We start from the raw sequence: 22,325 nt of genomic DNA, 5'->3' as shown, positions 1-22,325 counted from the left end.
AGATTTAGTTGCCCAGCTGTTCTATAAAATCTTCCATTAGGTTTTTCACTACATTTTGGATGAACCTTTGGGATTTGATCTTTTAGCACTATTTAAATGTAAGCAAATTTGTAAAAATAAATAGTTCAGATTTTTTTCTAAAGAGTCTTTCCCCCTCCAACACATGTGTACAAATATATGGCATTTAGCACACACCCTTATCCAGAGTGACTTACAACAAGGGCCTTGCTCAGGGGCCCTGCAGTAGCAGCTTGGTGGATCTGGGGTTTGAACCCATGACCTTCTGATCAGTAGCCCAACACCTTAACCACTGAGCTACCACACTTTACGCAATTTTGTTACAAAATTTACCACATCCTTACCAACTTGACAACATAACAATTTAATAATATATTTATAACGTAAAACTCGAGTTTATTGATTAAAGTTATTTAATTTCTTCAGAACTACAACAGGTGATATTGTATCCCATAACAATGGAGCATAATGGAGCATATTTGAAGAAAAACGTATATTTCATAATGTGTGTTGTTGTTTGTGTTTTTTTTTTTTTAATGTTTAATGCATAATCATAAATAAAATTATTTTATAAAATTCGCCCTTTGGGATTCTCTTCAGTTTCCCAGAGACTATGATAAAAGCTTTTTTTTTTTTTTAATTTGTGACAAGAAAACTAAAAGGTTTGGACAACTGATTAAATAAATTACAATAAATACAAATATTTTTTTTCCCACTATTACACATTAGGCTAAATGTTAAACACATCTGAACAATGAATAAAAAAATATATATAGGTCAATATATAAAATAGATTTCATTAGTTATCATAAGAAATAATTCAGTATTATAACCAAGACATCAAAACATGCACAAATAGGTTTTACTCTTTGAGCAATTAAGAGTTTCAGTTACTAAAATGTGATCTCAAAGTCTAAACACATGGTGAATATAGCATGCCAACCATAGTAATGTGTATTGTAAGCTTGCCTAAAATCACTACAAGCTGCAACAGTGATAAAAGAAACTTTAAGCTTTTTTTTTTTAGCATATGGGGTCTTTCTAAATAGAATTGTGCACTTTCCTGAAAGATATACGGTTAGAAACACCTGACTGACACCTTATACTATATGTACTAAGATTAAACACAATTTTGCAGTTTATGTGATGAATGTGAAGCAGAGTGATCTCTCTTCACTCTGCCACGAGGCCGTCTCCAGTTCCTCCGTCTCCGGCTGCTGCTCCTGCTTCCTCCAACATCGTCTTATAGTTGCTTTTGAAGAACCCAGTCTAGGAGTGATAGAAAAGTTCACGCAACATATAGCAGAGTGCAGAAGGTTGTTGTGTTCAAATGTAAAAATGAGAAAAAACTGAAGAATAATGATCATCTCTGCACTGACCTTATAGAGAACAGCAGTGATAACAGCCAAAAGCATAATTCCTCCTACACCACCACCAATTACCTCCTTAAGTGGGAATTTCTCCTCATACAGCTCCACCTGGGTATTAACCTGCACACAGTTGCAATAACAAGCAAATCTGGTAAATAAATTCAGAATTTATCAAAATTGTAATGTGAAAAACTGCACCTAATCGGATCTAGCACTGTGTTGGATAATAATATTCTAAGAAACATGTCATTTTAAGCAGCCACTAGAAGCTGAGGTTGGCATGGTGGTGCTGTGGATTGTCTAAGAACTGATCCATCAGGTTAACTTCTATACAGTATAGAAATCTTTACAATTAACCTGCAGTATTTAATGGTCACAACCATGCCCACTAATCCCGCTCCTACTCGCCAGATGGAGCCTTCACCCAACTATTGACATAACATCCTATACAGTAGCTGCACTGCATCCTGTTACTTTGAGTCCAATAACCACCACACCAGAGGTCCGTGAAAGTCATGTGACTTTATAGTTATTTATTTCAATGACAGCATTTCAATACTTACCATTTAATATCTGATAAACTAAAATTAGCTCATGATTAGTCTGATTTCATTAAAGTCTCAGCCCACTGACATACCTTGCCAATAGGTGCAGTGTTTATAGAACCAGAGGGGGAGTAGATATATGTTGTTTCGTTGTAGTCCAGGGTTGCTGTACTGACCAGCTCAAAAATGGCTGATTTCAGTCCTATCTAAAAGGTAGTGTATATGAATGATTAATGCAGAGATGTAGGACATTTGGTGGAAATTGGTGAAAATACCAGTAATGTGTTAGCGCATCATTGATATACCTGTTCAAGCCATCCAGAGCTGACATTACCAGAGATGCTGTAGTATATTGCTTGATTTTTAATGAGACTTGCAGCACATTTAAACACTCTGCACACAGCTACAGAGCAATTCTAAAACCCAGACACCACAAATAAATAAATAACTTAATTATATGTATTTATTTCTATGAAGAGTCTGGAGAACACAAAGATTCTCTGCTAGATGTTTAAAATGGTAGGTTATTAAAGAAAGACATAACAGTTACTCACCACCTCTGGCTGTTTTTTCAGTGCTGTTACAAAATCTTGGATTGTGGGTTGCTCATCGTTGTCTGCACTGCAGCCTTGAATCTAAGAAACACAACTGTTTGCTTAACTCCAACATTTTTAGCCTAACATGGAGAATAGTGTGATCGATGGTGTCAAAAGCTGCAGAAAGTTCAAGCAACACCAAGGAGGTTTGACCCCTATCAAAGCTAAGTAGTTGGTCATTTACCACTTTAACCAGCGCTGTCTGTGTGCTATAATGAGGCCTAAATCTTGAGTGATGTTAATCCAATGTAGATCAGAAAAACGTTTTTGCTACAAAGGTTTCTAGGATCAGTTTAATATTGTCTTATAGTTTAATATTGGCTTATAATAATTGACTTAATTAACCACCATGAATAAATCACCACAAAGCGACCCAAGGGTACCCTACCATATAAGTTCTTATTTGCAGATCATCTCCATTGTTTGTGAACACTTCAGTTTCAGTTTCCCACTTCATCAGTTTCCTACGCCTTTCATCCTCACACCCAACCTCACACCCAGCCCCCACTTTAGGTTTAGTGTCTGCAGTTTGTGATTGTTGTTATGAGTATCATTTGTGAGTAGTCAGTTGTGAAGGTTGTCTGGTTTATGCTTATTTCCATTTTTTTGCCAGAACTTATTTCAATCTCCTATATTAGAAATGTAGAAGTAGTTCAAAAGACATGTATGTGGGAGGATGTCTTGTGGTGGCTCGGCAGTGAATTCATCATGGTGGACATTTAAAACTAATAAATAGTCGGTCAAATATATATCTGCAGTAATGTTAATGTCAGTATACAGTACCTCCAAATTGTTATTAGTCCAGATGTCCTTAACTCCTAATTTTATGGGTACTCTGATGAAAATGTTGAAGCTCAAATCCCTGAGGAAATTTTCCACCTGAGAGGAAGTGAAGATTTTATAATAACCAAATAAAAATTGCACATCAAAGGGTTTATTCGTTTCTTTTTTTTATTTATTTCTTTATTTATACCTTGAATATTTGATGGAGTGGTTTCTCAAGGTTATTTTGTCCTGCAGTAAAGTTGATATGAATAGTGGAATTTTCATGCCTTGACATAAAATCATATAACGTGAGATATTGCTCACAGACAATTACGTCAACTTATACAGTATCTATCTATCTATCTATCTATCTATCTATCTATCTATCTATCTATCTATCTATCTATCTATCTATCTATCTATCTATCTATCTATGTGTGTGTGTGTGTGTGTGTGTGTGTGTGTGTGTGTGTGTGTGCGTCCGTGACCATTTACTGATAGATGTAAACAAGAGTAGCAAATTTATATACATATTTATTTGAACTATAACTCAGCAAATCAAATGGTCCACTAACCTGATCATCGCAACGTAGATGGCATATTTAACATCAATGGTTTTTTCTCTGAAGAGTTCATTGTTAGGTGAATGTTTGTCATTGTCACTGTAAATATCGGAATATTTTTATTAGTTCGGTAAAAAATTGTTGTGATACTTTCTCTATGGTTTAGCCCAGACTTAATTAATTTATATGTGAATTCATGTATAAAAAAAAGCAATTACAAGTAGTGCATCAGTGATTTTTAAAACCGTGGACAAAAATACTCCTTTCAAAGCAAAAAATTTGCAGATTTTATCTGATAAAGTTCAAAACAAACAATAAACAAAAACATGAAAAAATATAGATACTAGTACTCATTCTGTTAATTAAAATAATATAAGATCATACCTGGAAGCAGATGCAGTGAATTTCATCATCCTGTCAAAGTTACTTTCTCTGTTTATGCTATATGTAACATCAAAGATAGCCTATAGGGGTAATACAGGAATTCAGATATTGCATCATCGTTTCCCTTATTTCTATTTAACTTTCATCTTCTTCCTAGGCATAACTCGAAATATAATACCTAGTGATTTTTCTTTTTTCAAATAATTTTTATTTAATACATTAAATATCTGTAAAAGGAAAAAATAAAGTATAAACTCATTTGCGCTCACCAAACCATTATTCTTGAAAATTGGTTTACTGATGAAACAAGTCGTCGTCCCCAGTGTAGCTTTTTCATCACTATCCACGGATTCACACTCCACTCTACCCTGCTCAGTCATTTAGAATGAAAGTAAACAGCATTTCTAGGAACCAAATTCTTCACCATTGTTTAAGTCTTTGTATTGTAACGATTCCCATTGATAAAGGTTACAAATAATTAGCACAGTTTTTGCAGAGCATTTACGCTGAATCCTCCGAGCACATTCATGATAACTGCATAAATAGTTTATAAAGCATAATGCTTAAATAGTTTTTGAGAAAATGATCAAATGCTTGTCTTTTTTAATGTTAGTTACTTACATAACTATGGTTCTATGAACCCTGAAATAGGCCAAGAATAATGACACTACCAAAATTCATGTTTGTTTGCAAGAGCATGCCTGCAGAAACTACAAAATGACAGATGAACAGTTGCTGTCAGCTGCAATACAATGCAGTCAGCAGCTGCAGTCCAGTCTAAATAGAGCATGAAAAAGACACTGAATTGAACTTTTTGCACAGTTGCTCACCTTCACTAAAATATGAACAGTAAGTTGACTTACAAAGTTGGGTGATATAAAGTTTCGATCGGAATAGCTGCATAACCTTGTAATGACCTGACTGCTAATATAAGACTGATATATACACTCCTCATACCCTTATCGCACCACACAGCTCGACAAAATGTATTGTAGATATCTCTGTTTAGTGAACCACTCCCAGTCAGAATCCTTTCATTAACAGTTTTCTATATCTCCAGCAAGCCAGTGCTTGAACAAATTTCCACATGTGGAGTTTGTTATCAATGAGCATTGCACTGAAAAGTCTAGGGGCCAGTGGTGAAATTGCAGTTTGTATCTATCATCAGGACCAACTGATCTGATGTAATCTCTATAAACTAAGTAATACTTTCACATCCCCTCACCTACCAGTAATCTGTGGACATGATGTACCCTGTCTAAGGATTGTAAGAAGAACCCTTTTGAGAAATGGTTCTCTTGTGGGAGTTGGAATATGGATCCAGGATGTGTTGACCTAAAGGGTTGTGATAAACAATCTACTAATCACACAGGATGGATTGTAATAACAACATAGAATATTTTGGGCTAGTTGTGCCACTGAGAGAATGGAGGTGTCAATCAGTTCTCTTTCAGAGGATCCAATTCTGCAGATTGGAGGGATTGTCCCAATCCTCAGTGCATTTAGGACTTCTGCACATTTTGGACTATTGAAAGTTACATTCAATGACCAGACATGATACAAGCCTTATCCAGAGCAGCTTACAATGATCTCATTCAATCAAATAAGGGCCTCTCATTTAGTCAAATTAGGCAGATTGGTGGTCCACATAACCTTCTAAGTTTATGATGCCAGCTTGTGTTGACACGAAATACTAAATCAATTTCAGGAAATAATACAAAAAGACAGTAACCCGAGGAGTCAGAGAATCTGAAGCTATGAAGTGTCAACACTATCGCTGTGCCACCATGCTGCCATAGGGTTAGGGGAAACACTTTTAAGGGAAAGTGGTGTCTCACTGGTTAAGGCTATGGGCCACTAATTAGAAGGTTTTTAGAAAATCACAGCACTGCCACTATCCAGTCAATGGAACCCGAAGAAAACCCGTGTGCACACATGTAAACCTACACACAGATGGTACCTCAGTTCAGGGCCAAACTGTGGACCCAGGACCTGTGAAGTAGGAACGCTATCTGCTGCACCACTGTGTGTTAAATCTTAATAATACCTCATTACTCAACTATGGTATAACTCAATACTTTATGTGGCTAAATTGTTATGTGATAGACTTGCCTCTTTAGTGCCAGATCTCCTGAAAGATAGTCCAAAAGGGTACTTAAGAATTACTCGACTGTTGTAGGAATTTTCCCCTCTGTTCACTATGGAAACAGTTACATTCAGTTCTTGAATTATTCCAACTTGTATGACTGAGTATCTGAAAATGGAAAGAAAAAGAAAACACAAGGTGAAATCCTCGTTCTCAGATCTCTGAGTGGACGCTGAGTGTTTTCTTTGAGTGTTACTGTTTCCACTTACCCAGAAAAATTAAAATCCACTTTAAGATTATCAATGCAGATGTTATCATCTCCACAGTTTATTTCAAAATCCAGCTGTAAAAAACGTTTACACAGTAAGGTGTCACATGCATGGTCTAACATTTAAACACTTATGTGATTTATATAATAGGTTGAGGAAATTAGATAATAGAACTGATGTGTAAAATGGCATTTTATTGTAGAAATAAACATTATAGAATGATCAATATGCTTTAGACAAGATTATTAGCAAGTAAAAAGCTATGAAAGAGAGCTGCTGTTGGTCTTAATTCTAATATGAAATGCTGAAGTCTCTCAGCACTTACGTTGTAATCTGAGGTAGTCTTTGTATTAGGTCGCAGTATCGGTCGCAAATTATCCTGTTGATTAAGAGGAAGACCCTCAAATGTATACTTTAACTCATTAATTATTGGGTTTAGTGCATCATTAGGGCAGGCCTGTAAGGCAGGAGAAAATAATTAGTTACAGAAAAAGAAACTTTCAATACAATCGTATTTATTATTTTAAAAACCAAAGTAAGGGTCAAAATGATGTCAATTTTGGACATGTGCTAGCTGACATGTGTACACATCCTCTCTTGTATTTACGGTACCTCCACCTCATATACACACCGTTGGACATCCTACACAAGATGTCTGTCAGAACTATAGGCTAATAAAATGTTTCACGGCTGAATTTAATACACTACAACACATGAAATATCGGCGTTAAATCGTTGTTTAATATTTCGAAAACATCTATAAAGATACGTAAAAATGAATGCATGTTAATTATTATTGTTTAATAGTAGTTAGTAGTTATTTAGCTAAGTTTGAAGAACCACCACAAATTAGGGGAATTGACTATTAATTATCCTCTAGGAAATTTCATGCATAATAATGTTAAACTCAATCGTTTCTTTTAGAGCATTGCTTATAGAGAAAATTGCTTACAATTATTCTTAATGAAGACATTTATAAAAGTCATATTACATTAGAGCAGTGTTCCAAGGATTGATAAGGATTAATTGATAAAATGAACAAACAAACAAATAAATTTAAACAAAGACATTTCTTAGACTGTAATAATGCTAACTGATAGTCATTTTATTAAGATTGTCTGGTTAAATAAGTATATCATAGATATTATTTTACATTTGTATTCAGGGGCTTGAGGAATTAGTAAGGATGCAGTTTACTATCTCTCTGGATCCTGTCTATTACTCATTAACCCTTTGTAATTCATGTTTAAACACAAAATATATAATATTTTTATAAATGAAGGTATAATGTAACAATAATTAGCTTGAAATCTAATGTGTCATGAATGTTAATCAGCATTTTTGTCATTCAACTACACCCCCATATCACATATTTAAAAGATTTAAAAGGAGCATTTCAAATACCTCTAGACTGAATACATGTTCCTTGCATCTCTCTTGTAGCAACACATCTATGGTGTCAGTTAGAATACGTTTTTTTTCTGAAAAGTAGGCCCGGTAGCTCTGTCGTTTGGCATCAAGCGTTAATGTATAGTTTATCTTTGCAGACAAATCTAAACGAACACAATAAAAGAAAAAGAAAACGATTTTATGAGAAAGGCAATTATTATATGTTTAAAAAAATGTAGAAAAATATTGGAACCTTGTTTGTCATTATTCGGCCTCGTCATTTTGAAACACAATTTTACTGTGTTTGTTAAAGGTTTGTTGCAGTTAACGTCTTTGGTGGGAATTTTGGACGGGCTGAAAGTTACTGTGTTCTGCAAATCCACAGTGGGTCTGGATCTGAACATTTACACAAAACACAACACACAATGTAAATATGCATATGGAACATCAAACTATGTATAAGCATTTCCACATTAATTTGGATTTGACCGAAAAAGTCCATATTATTACACAGAGGGGCAAAAACTAATTTATTTAAAAGATAAAAACATGTTAAGAGTGTAAAGCGGACTCAGAGACTTCTGTTGAGCAGAAGCGTTAGTTCTGGTGCTGCCATTTGCTATCAGAAGCGACCTAATTAGCTGATCTGTCTTCAATTATCCTCAGTGAGTTCCACATTATCTCATTATAAATACACGTGTTCCTGGAAAGCCACAGGAGAGCCCAAAGAAGGACATTCACCAATAGTCAATGACTGAGTAAAGAAGGTATTCGTAGTCAGTGAAGTAACCAAGAGACCACAATTAATACCATAATGTAGTTGCTGGTGAGATCCAAAGTTCAGATGGAAGATGCTGGTTGCCTGAACATTCCATAAAGCTGGGTTTATTGAAGAGTGATTCTACATTCAGGTTTTTAAACAATCATTCTGGTGATTCAAATGTGAATAGATATATGTGGTCTGGTGGGAAAGCTATCTTGCAGATCAAGATAGTTCTATAAAGAATTAACACGGAAAGGTGAATACTATTATAGTATGACTTAAAATCTCACAATCTAAAAGGTTACCCAAATATTGTGTATACCACTCATCTCTCATCTTCTACCGCTTATCCGAACTTCTCGAGTCACGGGGAGCCTGTGCCTATCTCAGGCGTTAACGGGCATCAAGGCAGGATACACCCTGGATGGAGTGCCAACCCATCGCAGGACACACACACACAAAATTTTCCAGAGATGCCAATCAACCAACCATGCATGTCTTTTGACCGGCGGAGGAAATCGGAGTACCCAGATGAAACCCCAAGGCACGGGGAGAACATGCAAACTCCGCGCACACACAAGGCGGAGGCAGGAATCGAACCCCGGCCCTGGAGGTGTGAGGCGAACATGCTACCCACTAAGCCACCGTGCCCCCCTTGTGTATACCAAATTTAAAAAATCTCAGTCCATATCATTTTCCAGGTGTAGCAGGGCAAAATGTGGAAAGCCTCAATAGGGTGAAATTTCTGTATATTTTATTAAATGATACCACATCTAGGTTTAGAGCAGACTGCCCAAACCCAGCAGTGAGAATGAAAAGTGTTGAACTTGATAACGTCATCCCTTCATAACCCAGATTAACATATCAGAACTGAAATGCCAGACCTTAAAAGCAAGACAGCTCCTTTGGAACCGACAGCAAGATCTGGCAGTTGGTCTTTACTAAGGTCCAGAGCAGATGGACTCAGAGAAATACCAAAAAATTGCAGTCCATTGCGCACAGACGAGCCTGTGATTCTCTGTCAAAAATAAATAAATAAAAAACAGAAAAAGAAAATTATTTACAGGACTATTATTTACAAAATTACAAATCATGATAATTCTAATATTAATTGCAAAATGCTTCTAAGTATTTGATCTTAAATCTGTATTTTGTGTCTATGTGTGGGTGAGTTGTGTTTGACTAGGGTCTATTTTGGCACTGATTTAAATTTGTTACGAAATACCCTGCACATGGATTCTAGTGAGAATATCTCAAGTTGTTGAGTGTTTATGCTCTTCTTCATAAGTACCTCCACCTCAAATAAGATCATATGTAAGTCTGTAGATGATAGATGCTATTGTTAGCTGAACTTCCAGCCAAAATACACAGTGAAGTAGACAGGGGGTTGTGGTGGGAATGGGGTTCTGCTCCTCATGCCTAATTTACTGGTCCAGAAAGGACAGTAAGTCCAGAAAGGACAAAATACCCTCGACGTAGTGAAAGCTCTTACAACTTCACACACACACATATATATATATATATATATATATATATATATATATATATATATATATATATATATGTATATATATATATATATATATATTTATTTATTTATTTATTTATATACTAAAATGTCATCTGATCATAATCTCATCAATGATTTACAAAAAAGCAAAACATTTTCTAATGCAAAATTATACATTATGTGAATCATCAGGTCTTTCACAACGTATGTATTATAATACATTTTAAATAAACCTTAATCATAATAATATGCTGTACACTTGTTCCTGTCTGACCTGGGAGAAGGTTGGGGCAATGTCTTCATTTCTCCCATTAAAGATGTAGATGCTGCCCTGGTTATTCTCTTCTAGAGGTGCTCCTACCACTACATCCACCAGGCTGTCTTCATTTAGATCTGCAGGGCTCGCCAGCGTCAGGCCAAACCTCCCCCTTTGTCCCTGGATGCCTTTCACTGCCCTTATGTATTGTAGCTGTAAAATGTGTACAAAAAAATGTCTGCAGGTTGCTAAAGAATTTTCATGTAACTCAAGTAACAAGCCACTTTTTGGATAAAAATCACTGGAAGATGTCTGGTATACAGTCATATTTTATAGAAACTGTTCCAGCCAGTTTTCTTATAAAACAAGATTTTTTTAAACAATATATTTTAGGAAGTCCTGTTTTTAAATAAGCATTTTGGTGGCTAAAGATCACATAACATCGTGACCCATATATAGCAATATAGCCATTTTACACAATTTATGTGATACTAGATACTAGGTTTCTAGACTAAAGAAGCCACTTGGCCAAGGGTATACTATTTAATATTACTGGCCAAGCTGGGGACAAATATTATAGGAAAATTAAGCAATTAATGCTCAACGATGTGATGGTTTAAGGGTGAAGTGAATTTCGGGCCAGTATGGGGTGAATTTGGAGTTATTAGTATCCAAGATAATTAAATTAAAATTAATATTAATTGTGAAAAGCTTCTATACAGATTACATTAGAAACAGGAAGCAACTTTAATTTATTGATCAAATTTAAGTTTTCTTTTACAAAGTAATAAAAGTGGAGACTTCTGAGAACATTAACTGCAATTTCCTTTAATGTAGAACGGGATTGTTGAAGATGTTGAGAATAAGACAACACTTCAGCTTTGGTACATTAGCACTGTCATGTTTACTCTTTACCTGGGAACCAAAAGATCCTTGAAAGGTGTAGATGAAGACTTTTCCTTCCTGATCCTTCTCAGTATACATTGGAGCAGAAACAAGTAGGAGGTCTGTGATGTTGTCCCGATTCAAGTCCACAACACATAACTCAGCACCATAATAGGCACCAATTTGAGGCTGAAAAAAATGGTGACAGAGTCTAAATTTCATCTAAGACTGGGAAATACACAGTTCACATTGCTAGGCCTAGGACTGACAGTGTGTGCTGGAGCTGTGAGATGCACCTCAATGCAGCGCTTTATTACTGGTATTACTAGATGAATAAAATTACCTCGGGAGGATACAGTGCCTGAAAGACATTGTCTCCATTGTATATGATCACTGCCCCCATGTGCTTATCTCTTGGAGCTCCCTGAATGATGTAGAATTGCCCAAAGGATGTTTGTGCTACCACCATGGAATAACCTGTGAACACAGAACAAGCAGGTAGGAGTTTTGCTTGGTCATGTTACATGTTTGCTCACAGTCTGATCCCTGCCTTATATCCTAGTATTAGGCAGTATTCAGAGGTTCAATACAAACAGATTATTTGATATACAGAAAATGTAATTGTAACAGCTATCCAAACTCCTGTGATTTCTTTCTTTTTATTTTAAAAAAGAAAAAAGGTAGCAAGTAATTCACCAAGTGCTACAAGTTATAAACAAATCCGGTTATTGACTCCTGGTTAACATCTCGGCTGGGTTTCATTAAAACATTCAGACTTCTTTTCTCATTCGTTAAAACGTTCTCTAATTAACTAATAAGCCCTAACATAGTACATAAAGATGTTGAGTTATTTGATTGATTGCCCTTTGACTTAGCAGATTCGACAATGAACTACCTTCAACTTGTATGTTAAATCTCTTATATTGAAGACTTTAAAATCCTTGATCCTTGATGTTTAAAGCACATATTATGTATATTGACAGTGTATAAACATCACAATGCAAACCCACACTATATGGATGAAGGTATATTGACACCTACAGTAAGTGTTGAATATCTAATACACATTGGAATTGCCATTAGTTCCCTTGAAGAAATCTTAATGTTACAGCCTACAAAGACATTCTAACTTTAGTGTGACTCTAAGTTTACAACAACAGTTTTTTAGAAGATCCACATGAGGGTCAGGTGTCTGCCAACTTTTGTCCATATAGTGTTTTAAGTGTTTATGGATACCTGAACAAAACATTTTTCATGTAATTTACCAATTTAAATTTACATTACTTAGAAGGGCATCTCACCTAGATAACTTTCATTACCGTTGCCCTTCTGAAAGGAGTTTAGTGGTGTTCCACTTGTACTGCTGTACTTCTGATAACCACCTTTCCACTGAAATGCTCCAACTGCACTCATTATCATGTTACTCTAAAGACACATAAAAATATCAACTTACACCAAGGACTCAATATTGATTTGATACTATAGATAATATTGGTAATAATTAATTAAAAGTAAAAAAAAAGAAAAAATGAAATTAATGTCAATCAATGCTAGTTAAAAAAATTAAAGGCTTTACGTACATTTTCATCAAAGTCTGCAGTGAAGCCATCCTGTGCAAATTCCATCCTGGTGGAGTCTCCTGAAGCCTGGGTTCCTAATAAAGTAATAATACCACAAATGACACTTATTGTAAACACCACCAGAAAATCAAATCTTTTCTTTTTTCAGTAGCTACAATAGATTCTGAAGATAGGTTTACTTGCATACCCTCAATTGCAATGATATTTGCTTCCAGTGTTTTTTGAATTTCCTTTAATACAGAAAAGTCATCCACTTTAAATACATGTTTATTGTCTGGATCCGACGCAATAGTATTCAACTCTTGTTCTGCTGCATTAGTTTGAAAGGCATTGCCGACCTAGTGAAGAAAAATAACAGCATAAATATTAAGAAAAGCACTACTTCCAAAAAAATATTGAATCAGATGGAATTTTTTAGCTTTGTTTGACTGACGAAAACACACACACAAATTTAATAAAAGATTAATATATGAGGCAAAATAATGACTAGTATGGACCAGGCAGTCTAACATTTTGCTCTATTTAGATAATTACTATGTAATTCTTCTTCTGGTTAGACATGTATTAATTAGAGGCAATAAATAAATTAATAAAACATTAATAATAGTTCTATGAATGGGTAATGTAGGGGAATCTCTTACCCCTACAGCATAGCGAATAATGTTCTTCCTCTCTGCATTCTGAACAGCATCTGGCAGTGGAATTCTATCATTTGATTGGCCATCAGTGATGACCACCAACACTTTGTTAGCATTTTCTCTGGCCCCTGCCATAATGGTAAATACTTCATCCCTGCACAAAAGAAATGAACTGATTGTAAACATTGCATCCACTTATCTTCTTTAATAAGAAAGATCAACGTTAAACATTTTGGTTTTTAGATGCATTCAGGATACTCACACAACTTTGTTGATAGCAGAGGCTGTGTGGGTCCTACCACGCAATTGTCTGATTGTACGTATTTGTTCAGTGCTTGAAAACGTGTTGAATTGTACATGTATTACACTGTTTAAAGAAAATTGTGCAACTGCAAACTGAAATGGAAAATAACATTCACGATCAATTGCATTTTCTTTTTACAGAAAGTTTCTAACAATCTAATTTGCAAAAATAAGCATGAAAGTCTTTATTAAATAGCTGTTTGTTATAAATTAAACTTTAATAATGAGCCCCATAAGTCCAGAAGGACATTTTGCTTCAGTAAGATATTTTATTTATTTATTTATTTATTTATTTATTTATTTATTTATTTATTTATTTATTTATTCATTTATTCATTTTATTTATTTTTTAATAACTTACTATACCAATCGTTTCATGGAGGACTGTCGAATGAATTTCAGAAACTTGGTTTGTTGTTCTGCTCTCTGTTCTTTTCATATAGCACTAATGATGGTCAGTAGCTCTGCCACCTTAATTAGGACCCATATTTTTTTTTAACTATTTCTTCTTAACAATTTTATCTTGGTACTTCAAGTTGTGTTTGGAAAGTAATGTTATTTAAAGATGCATAAACATGTAGCTGTAGTTTCTGGCAACAGGGTATTCAGTCCCATAACTATAAAAACATTCAAATATATTGGATAGACAAAGAGGTTTCTGTACATGCCTGAAAATCTCTGTCTTTGAACTCGTTAATCATGTTTATAACAAATTCCTTCATTATAGTAAAATCACTCTCGCTGACACTTCCAGAGCCATCCAGCAAGAAAGCAATGTCTGTTCTTGATGGACAATCTAAAGAAAGCATGAAAACAAAATTACAAGAATTGAGAACAAAAGTTTTGGATTTTTATTGCTGCTAGCTGTTCGTATAAAATACCTCTCAAAGTGCGTGGTATAGGACTATTGGAACCCAGTTTAAAACACATGCCATTGTAAGAAGTAAACTGCTTACAGTCCTTGGGAATGGTTGGGCCACAGACCTGAAAAATAATGTTTTTCCTTTTACTTAAAGGGAAAAGGTTAAACTAAAATGCACATTTCACGGATAATTCAATTTAATTTAAATCTATATATTTTATATAGAAACAAAACATACATTGGGATATCAGACCCACTATTTAAAGGTGGGGTGCACGATGTTTCAGAAATGCTTCAGAAAACTGAGTCGGGCCGACTAACAAAACAAACGTGTAGCCAATTAGCAGAAAGGGGTGCGGTCTTATCAATATGTGGCGGAGAGAGTGTTCCGTGTGCATGTCTGACATTAGCAGAAAACGATTGAAACATAGCGGATACCTGCTATTAACTCTGCCTCGGGTTCTAGGTGTAGAAAGTCGTGTGAAACAGAGCTAAACCTTTCACAGTACAACACACAGTACTACAAAAACACATTTGACCTGTATTACCATAGTATTACTCATTGAGTTCATTTACTGATAAAAATATCCCCTCGCCCAGCTGCCTAGAAGGTTCCGCCATAATAGTTGCCTGGGTCAGATATGTATGTGTGGGGCGGAGCTATCAAAACAGGGGTGACACCAATTTGAGTTAGGGGTGTGTTTGTTTTGGTGATTTCAAATGTCAACATTGGCTTGCAAACATCATGCACCCCACCTTTAAGACCAATCCTTACCTGAGTTGAAATACAGAGTTTTTTTCTACCTGAGTTGAAATACCAGTGTATCTTACCACTACGTTTGTAGACCTGCGATCTTTAGTCATTGACAACCCAAGTGACATGTTGACAGCCTCAGAGGGAACTGTGACAAGATTTAGCATGTAGTTAAATGTGGGTCAATGGAGTACCATTTCTGGGATATTATTTTGATAAAAAAAATCGTATGAGTTCATGATTAATAAAAATTGTCTGCGTTAGTACCATTAATTTGCATTGGTGAACATTGTCCGTTACTAACAGCACACGTGTAGACTTTCCCTCTTTGATTCTGACTTTGGAGTAATGGATCACTCACAATCACACTGAGAAGAAAAGGAAAATGTTAGCAATATGAACCTGAAACTTACCTGACTCTCATAATCTGCTGTTTTCACATCGATTTTCACTAACTAACTTTATTTACTGCACCAACAAACACATATTGAATTTGTCACAGAGAAAAAGATGGGTTTCCTTTTGAGTCTGGTTCCTCTTAGTTTCTGCCTTGCTCATTAGGAATAAATATACATTATAAATGTAAACTTTTATCATTTTTATTAGAATTTCTTATACTGCAAAGCTGCTTTGAGACAATGCCCACTGTTAAATGTGCTATGCAAATTAAATTGTATTTAATTAAATTGAATATTTGAATTACATACAATTTGCAATTGTTTTTACAGAGGCTTGTGATACCTTTCCTCGTAATGAGGAGCAGGGCTTCTGAGGTCTTGGTGGGGTTGCTTGGATTACGGTATTAAGGGCAAAATGACACTGCCCTTTAAATACAGCCTCCCACATTCCTGAATAATTTCTAATTATAAAAATTGGCCTTTAATTATTGCTCAACTTATTGTATGTAAACATTTGACTGGATTTTGGAGTTAAATAATACTGAAACCAACTGTTTTATAATAAACAAAGTAATTGGCTTGTCACAAGAAATGTATGAAAATGTATGGACCACAAATTAGAGTAGAACGCACATGTCATTGGAGTATTGTGTTTCTCACCTGTCACGATCTCTCTGTATCACCTTGTACCCGAAGGCTATGTTTTGTGGTTGGGTAAAATCTTTCCATGGATTTGGATCAATGTTGAAAGCCAACACTGACTGAGATACTAAAATAAAAATAATTTAAAATGTTGTTTTTAAAAACAGGATACATGACTTTTAATAGTAAACAAAATTATTTATGTATTACTTAAATAACAGTTAACATTAGAATAAATTTGAGTATATGCATTTTATTATTACTGAAATTTGAAAGAACCTAAGTATTCTGGTCCATATTCAGATTTGAGTTAAACATACATTTGATCTTTAATAGTCTGAATGCTATTGATGGGTAAAAACTGACTAATGCATTCTCAATCATTCATAAAAAAAGCACTGAATTTCCCTCCAGGTGGAATGGCCTCTTCTACAATGACTCCACTCCATCTACAGGGCATGAGGGCTTACTGAACAACTTGATGAGGATGAAATTGTATAGACCTTCAGAGTCAAAAAATAAAACCCAAAATACGAAAATATCTTTTGGAAAAATGTCCAGTACAGTAAAAGGGATGTATAGTACTGGTGCCAATACCTTAATAACATGCATCAACAGGCATGCTGTGGAAACAGAGACATGGCAGGGAACACTATAGTCCAATGGCCGATCACCTGGGTCACTTAAAACACTGAACCGTCTAATTGCCTACTTTTATTGTCCGGGCATTTGCAGCAATGTTGGCTAGTGGTGTGCAGCATGTCAAATGTCAATTGGTGAATCCACCAGCCACCCCGAAAGTGCCACTGTACCCATTATCGGTAATTAAAGTCTCCTTAGAGCAGTTGACATGGGGATATCAGTTTGTGTTAATGCTGGTGGATTATGCAATAATATGAATGCCCAGTGGATTATGCAATAATATAAATGCCCAACTATGAGAATTCACACCAGGAGAGAAAGTTCTCATTTTAATACCCACTCCAAATTATTCAGAAAGTGGCAAGGCCCTTTGAAATCACACAGCGAGTTGTGGACTATGAGGTTAAGCAAACGGATAGACGTGGGGCAATGGCAAATTTACCACCTCAACCTCCTAAAACCATGGAAAAAGGTGGTCCCTGTGGCATTAATGATGGTAGTTCCGGAGAGGAAGAAGGTGGGACCAGAGCTAAAATTAAAATCATCAAATTCATTCACTCCAGACCACCTTTCACCTTTCTAACTCATGGAGAACACCATATTAAGACACCCCCAGGGGTCACAGTGTGCAGCTGACCCACACACACAAACGGTGGTTTAGAATGAACTTCAGGCCATGCTTAAAAGAAGGGTAATCGAGGTGTAGCACAGTGAGTGGCCAGTCCGGTGGTCTTGGTGCCAAAGTCTAATGGGTTGGTTCGATACTGTGTAAACTGTGTAGACAAGTCAACTCGGTGACTGGATTTAAAAAGGGACATTGACAGATACCCTTGACTCTAATGTCCTGCAAAAAACAGCCTTTTAAAAACTCTTTGGTTTACACAAATTCTTCAGTTCTTTCAAAATGGAGTGAGATCAAAATGGGGTGCAACAGTTCCTAGTGCAGCAGTGGGGCGGGATGGCTATTATACCTCAAATAGGAACACAGGTACACACAAACTCGTATATCTTACATTAAGAAACAGTACATTCTGCCTCTGTTTCACATGAGACAAATATATTTACTCTAACGTACATACAAATGCCCTTTACACTTAAAAGTAAAGTTTTATAGTTCAAGGTGCATTCATGTCACTTTCATTAATAACTTAAATCTTTACCTCAAAATCGAACTGGTATGAAAAGTACAAACAATTAAAAAGCATCTTGTACATTGTCTCTTCCTGATAAGATGACCTCTGTCAAAGTTAACGCTTTATTAATAAACACTTCAAAACATTTGAGTGTAACAGTTAAGCAGGAATTTTAAAATGAAGGTTAAAGTGTATGCTTAATGGACACCTTATTAAACACTTCTTTTCCCATAGCTATGTTTCCTTATACTGTGGTACAGTAACCCTACAGGTCTGTGACTTTTAGCCTGTTTGACTTCCTAATTGTCCTTAATGTGGCTGTTAATGCATAAACCTGCAACAGTGATAGAACAGATCAAAATGGACATGAACTTGAATTTATTTGAAATGGAGTTATAGAAGTGATAAAGAAACCTAGTCTGATCTTACCAGAAATCAGGAACATGTACAATGCAAGATTCCAGTCCATATTCTATCCTGTCAACAGGGTCAGAATAACAGGGTAGGTGAAAAGAGTAAAGTTGAGAAAGTAGAAACAGATGAAGTGTTGCACACTCGATGTAGCAAGCCTTGCACACCACTCTGGGTGTGGCATAAATTGTTTAGAGGAAATCATTGCACAGATGGCTGTGAGAGACCTCCTATCCACCGAAGGGTGAAGTCAGCTGCAGGCCTGAAAGGGTGGACATTGTGGGTATACGGAAGCAGAGGCAACTGAATTCAACCAGAACAACTGTTAGAGTCCACACACCTGTGATTAATCACACTAATGATTTGCTCTTTCTTTCAGTGAACTTTGGCAAATAGAGAATAACAGAAAAAATGAGGGAAGACAAAATAGAGCAAAAGAGAGAGAAAAACATGCTGCTGAGTTTTGTATTTGATGAGCGTGTGTGTGCTCCATAAAACACTGAAACTTGAAAGCAAAATAAAGCTATTTTGGTTGAATACTGTGGTGGTGGTGTGCTGTGGCCCAACAGGAAAAGGAACTGTTATTCCCGGTAGATTTTTTTCCAATAACAGCATGTCCTGGAATGTTATATTCCACATGTACTACTGCAAAACTCAAATAATTCTAAAAATAACACATTACAGTTTTTAGCCATTTGCACATATGCTGAATGTTGTGTAATATTTTGTGAAATAGGTTAGTTCCTCTTAACCCTTGGTAATCTGTAGTTACCGCACAAGCTTCTATTTTCTCTCACACCTTCTCAAAGCTAATAAGACCAACACTTGCTGCTTAACTTGTTGACAGTCTTCTGTTATGAAGACTCCTAAAGAATCAGATTTACCTCAAAACAATGAGACTAACTGGTGCAAAGAAATCATTGGTCTAAATAATTTCCACAAGATGGCATCCCAGACCATTATGAATCCCACAGTTAGACATGAGCATAAACCCATCCAGATGCAGGAACGATCATATACAAAGTGTTTCTGAATGGTAGCTTTGACATTGATTCTAGTTTTGAAGGTCACAACATGAAAGTTTTCAACATGTGTGAGAGACTTTTTTGTGTTTTTTTCAGTAATACATTATATAATTGTTTATGTTCCAGAAGCTTTTATCCAAAGTGATTAACATTTGAGACATTTGCATGCATAAAGGCAGACATCCAATCCATATGCTTATCCATTCATGTCACATTCATTAATAACTTAAATCTTTACCTCAAAATCAAACTGGTATGAAAAGTACAAACAATTAAAAAGCATCTTGTACATTATCTCTTCCGGATAAGATGACCTCTGTCAAAGCTAACGATTTATTAATAAACACTTCAAAACATTTGAGTGTAACAGTTAAGCAGGAATTTTAAAATGAAGGTTGAAGTGTAGGCTTAATGGACACCTTATTAAACACTTTAATTCCCATAGCAGTGTTTCCTTATACTGTGACAATTAGACTGTTTGACTTTCTAATTGGACTTAATGTGTTTTGCAAGTCAAAAGCTGGGGAATAAAAAGTGCTGTGGTGTTAAAATTTGTGAATTTTATCTTCAAATTGGTTACTGGCTACAGAAGGTTTAAAAACAGAATATTTATTTATTAGCCAAGAAAGCTTAAAAGTGAACCAACATGGAACATCGGATTATTGCTTCACCACAGAAACTCAAGCCAGCAGTGAAAATGATGTCTAAATATATGCCAAGTGCTACAACATGCTCAATGTGTTAAAAAAAGGGGGAATGTTAGAGAACAGCTTAACAAATCTATCTCTATATCTGACTATGTATGCATATGTGAAGTACACTCTATTGTTTATTATAGATTTAGTCGCCCAGCTGTTCTATAAAATCTTCCATTAGGTTTTTCACTACATTTTGGAGGAACCTTTTCGATTTGGTCTTTTAGCAACAAGAGAATTAATGAAATCAGGCACTAAGGCTGCAGAGGCCTTGTACTTAATTGGTGTGCTGATGCCAAAGGTGATCACTGGGGTCTGTAGGGACCCAAATTCTAGGCAAAACATATCTTTTTAAACGTTGCTTTGTGTGCAAGGGCATTATAGTTTGGTGAAATAATATGGTGTAGCATTTTATGCACTTCTTTTCTCCCAAATCTTGTGCCTCACCTATGGATGTGATGTACAGGGGCAAATTTTCCTGTTAACCGGAAACAGTCCTGAACTCTTTCTCATAGAGAAAATGTATGTCTCCACAGACAGTAAAGACTCCTTCAAAAAATGTTACATTTACAGCATTTAGCAGACCCCCTTATTATTTCAATTTATACAACTGAACAATTGAGGGTTAAGGGCCTTGCTCAGGGGCCCAGCAGTGGCAGATTGGTGGACCTAGGCTGATGTTTAGAGCAAAGATCATTATGCAGCATCTCGATTAGCTTTAAAACAAGAGTAAAAGATCATAACCTTTAAAATTATAGTGACACCCTGGAAGCACTCCTTGGACAGTAATGCAAGTTATGCAGCAGTTGTATATGTTCCCACTTGTCTACCAAAGAACTCACAAGGAAACTAGGCATCCAGAGACTGTACCAGCTAAAGTTGTGTTCCCCTTCATGAAGATTTCGGACCTTCACTGAAAGTTGCCAACTCAATGTGGTCTTTGTGGACAACAACCTCTTAATTAATACACATAAGGTTACACCTAATAGACCCCTGTCAGATATTCAGACATGCCATATGACTGAGCATGTGTAACCTTTACTTTCCCACTACACGCAAAAGTCATAGAAAGGTCGAGAAAAGGTGAAGGATCATCATTGCTTTGGTTGGATTACATTTTTAATAGCAGTTTGGCCACACTGCCAAATGAAGCAACAGGAAAGCACTTTAACTGAAACAGAACAATTGCATTATTTCAGCAGGTTAATGCACGTTTGAGATTGAGCAAATTGACAAAATAAGACCTTTTGTGTGTATGTTTGTGGGTTTGTGTCTGTCTGTCTGTACACTGAAACAATTCCACCATACAAGAATATAGTGTTCTTTGCTTATAGAGCAAACATTTTTGTTACACAAAAGCCAGAAAATGATTAATTCTGCCTATTTGCCTCTTTGAATAAAAGCTTATAAAAAAATAATTATATAACTTTTTTGTTTCTTCTGAATAAAGACGCCTCAGCTTCTCCAACTAGGGGTCACAATCCCATATGATTTACAAATTGGATCATGGCAGAAAATCTCCTCTGTTTTGTGTTTATAATTTATTATTAGAAATTTCAAATATGGACATTACTGGGACTCACGTGCAGACAGGTAACATTTAAACTAACAGTGGATGGCAAGTTGTGGCCTAATAGTTAGAGAGTCTGACTTGTAATCCTAAGGTTGTGGGTTTGAGTCTCGGGCCCGCCATGACTGTGGTGAAGAGTTAAAACAACTCTAAAACTCAAGCCAGCAGTGAAAATGATGTCTAAATATACGCCATGTGCTACAACATGCTCAATGTGTTAAAAAAAAGGGGGAATGTTAGAGAACAGCTAAATAAATCTATCTCTATGTATGC

The 22,325-nt window shown here is 35.7% G+C and overlaps 2 protein-coding genes across 3 annotated transcripts in view; both read right to left on the bottom strand.

Moving 5' to 3' along the window:
* The window catches only part of LOC113653539 (integrin alpha-M-like), a 49,534-nt gene extending 30,596 nt beyond the window's left edge, over positions 1 to 18,938 (bottom strand). The window contains exons 1-30 of one of the 2 annotated variants that reach the window (XM_027163194.2): positions 18,781 to 18,938; positions 16,595 to 16,703; positions 15,804 to 15,904; positions 15,614 to 15,684; positions 14,802 to 14,904; positions 14,589 to 14,716; positions 13,880 to 14,013; positions 13,621 to 13,771; positions 13,167 to 13,317; positions 12,980 to 13,053; positions 12,701 to 12,824; positions 11,743 to 11,876; positions 11,430 to 11,588; positions 10,533 to 10,727; positions 9,633 to 9,766; positions 8,239 to 8,381; positions 8,001 to 8,149; positions 6,922 to 7,053; positions 6,597 to 6,670; positions 6,354 to 6,495; positions 4,511 to 4,609; positions 4,242 to 4,321; positions 3,870 to 3,956; positions 3,503 to 3,581; positions 3,313 to 3,408; positions 2,488 to 2,568; positions 2,239 to 2,349; positions 2,026 to 2,139; positions 1,398 to 1,508; positions 387 to 1,287 (exon numbers count right to left, since the gene is read on the bottom strand). In XM_027163194.2, coding sequence (XP_027018995.1) covers positions 1,192 to 1,287; positions 1,398 to 1,508; positions 2,026 to 2,139; positions 2,239 to 2,349; positions 2,488 to 2,568; positions 3,313 to 3,408; positions 3,503 to 3,581; positions 3,870 to 3,956; positions 4,242 to 4,321; positions 4,511 to 4,609; positions 6,354 to 6,495; positions 6,597 to 6,670; positions 6,922 to 7,053; positions 8,001 to 8,149; positions 8,239 to 8,381; positions 9,633 to 9,766; positions 10,533 to 10,727; positions 11,430 to 11,588; positions 11,743 to 11,876; positions 12,701 to 12,824; positions 12,980 to 13,053; positions 13,167 to 13,317; positions 13,621 to 13,771; positions 13,880 to 14,013; positions 14,589 to 14,716; positions 14,802 to 14,904; positions 15,614 to 15,684; positions 15,804 to 15,904; positions 16,595 to 16,703; positions 18,781 to 18,820 — 3,402 coding nt within the window. In that variant the 5' untranslated portion in view covers positions 18,821 to 18,938 and the 3' untranslated portion in view covers positions 387 to 1,191. Of the gene's footprint in view, positions 1 to 386; positions 1,288 to 1,397; positions 1,509 to 2,025; positions 2,140 to 2,238; positions 2,350 to 2,487; positions 2,569 to 3,312; positions 3,409 to 3,502; positions 3,582 to 3,869; positions 3,957 to 4,241; positions 4,322 to 4,510; positions 4,610 to 6,353; positions 6,496 to 6,596; positions 6,671 to 6,921; positions 7,054 to 8,000; positions 8,150 to 8,238; positions 8,382 to 9,632; positions 9,767 to 10,532; positions 10,728 to 11,429; positions 11,589 to 11,742; positions 11,877 to 12,700; positions 12,825 to 12,979; positions 13,054 to 13,166; positions 13,318 to 13,620; positions 13,772 to 13,879; positions 14,014 to 14,588; positions 14,717 to 14,801; positions 14,905 to 15,613; positions 15,685 to 15,803; positions 15,905 to 16,594; positions 16,704 to 18,780 lie in introns of those variants that run through there. The other variant, XM_047817106.1, reaches the window with a different exon arrangement.
* Positions 1 to 22,325, bottom strand: part of LOC125145310 (integrin alpha-M-like) — a 115,861-nt gene that overhangs the window by 70,148 nt on the left and 23,388 nt on the right. The window lies entirely within an intron of this gene.

This window comes from Tachysurus fulvidraco, chromosome 8 (genome assembly GCF_022655615.1).
Source record: "Tachysurus fulvidraco isolate hzauxx_2018 chromosome 8, HZAU_PFXX_2.0, whole genome shotgun sequence".
Taxonomy (NCBI): Eukaryota; Metazoa; Chordata; class Actinopteri; order Siluriformes; family Bagridae; genus Tachysurus; species Tachysurus fulvidraco.
The sequence above is the reverse complement of the archived record's forward strand: the minus strand, read 5'-3'. Positions and strand labels throughout refer to the sequence as shown.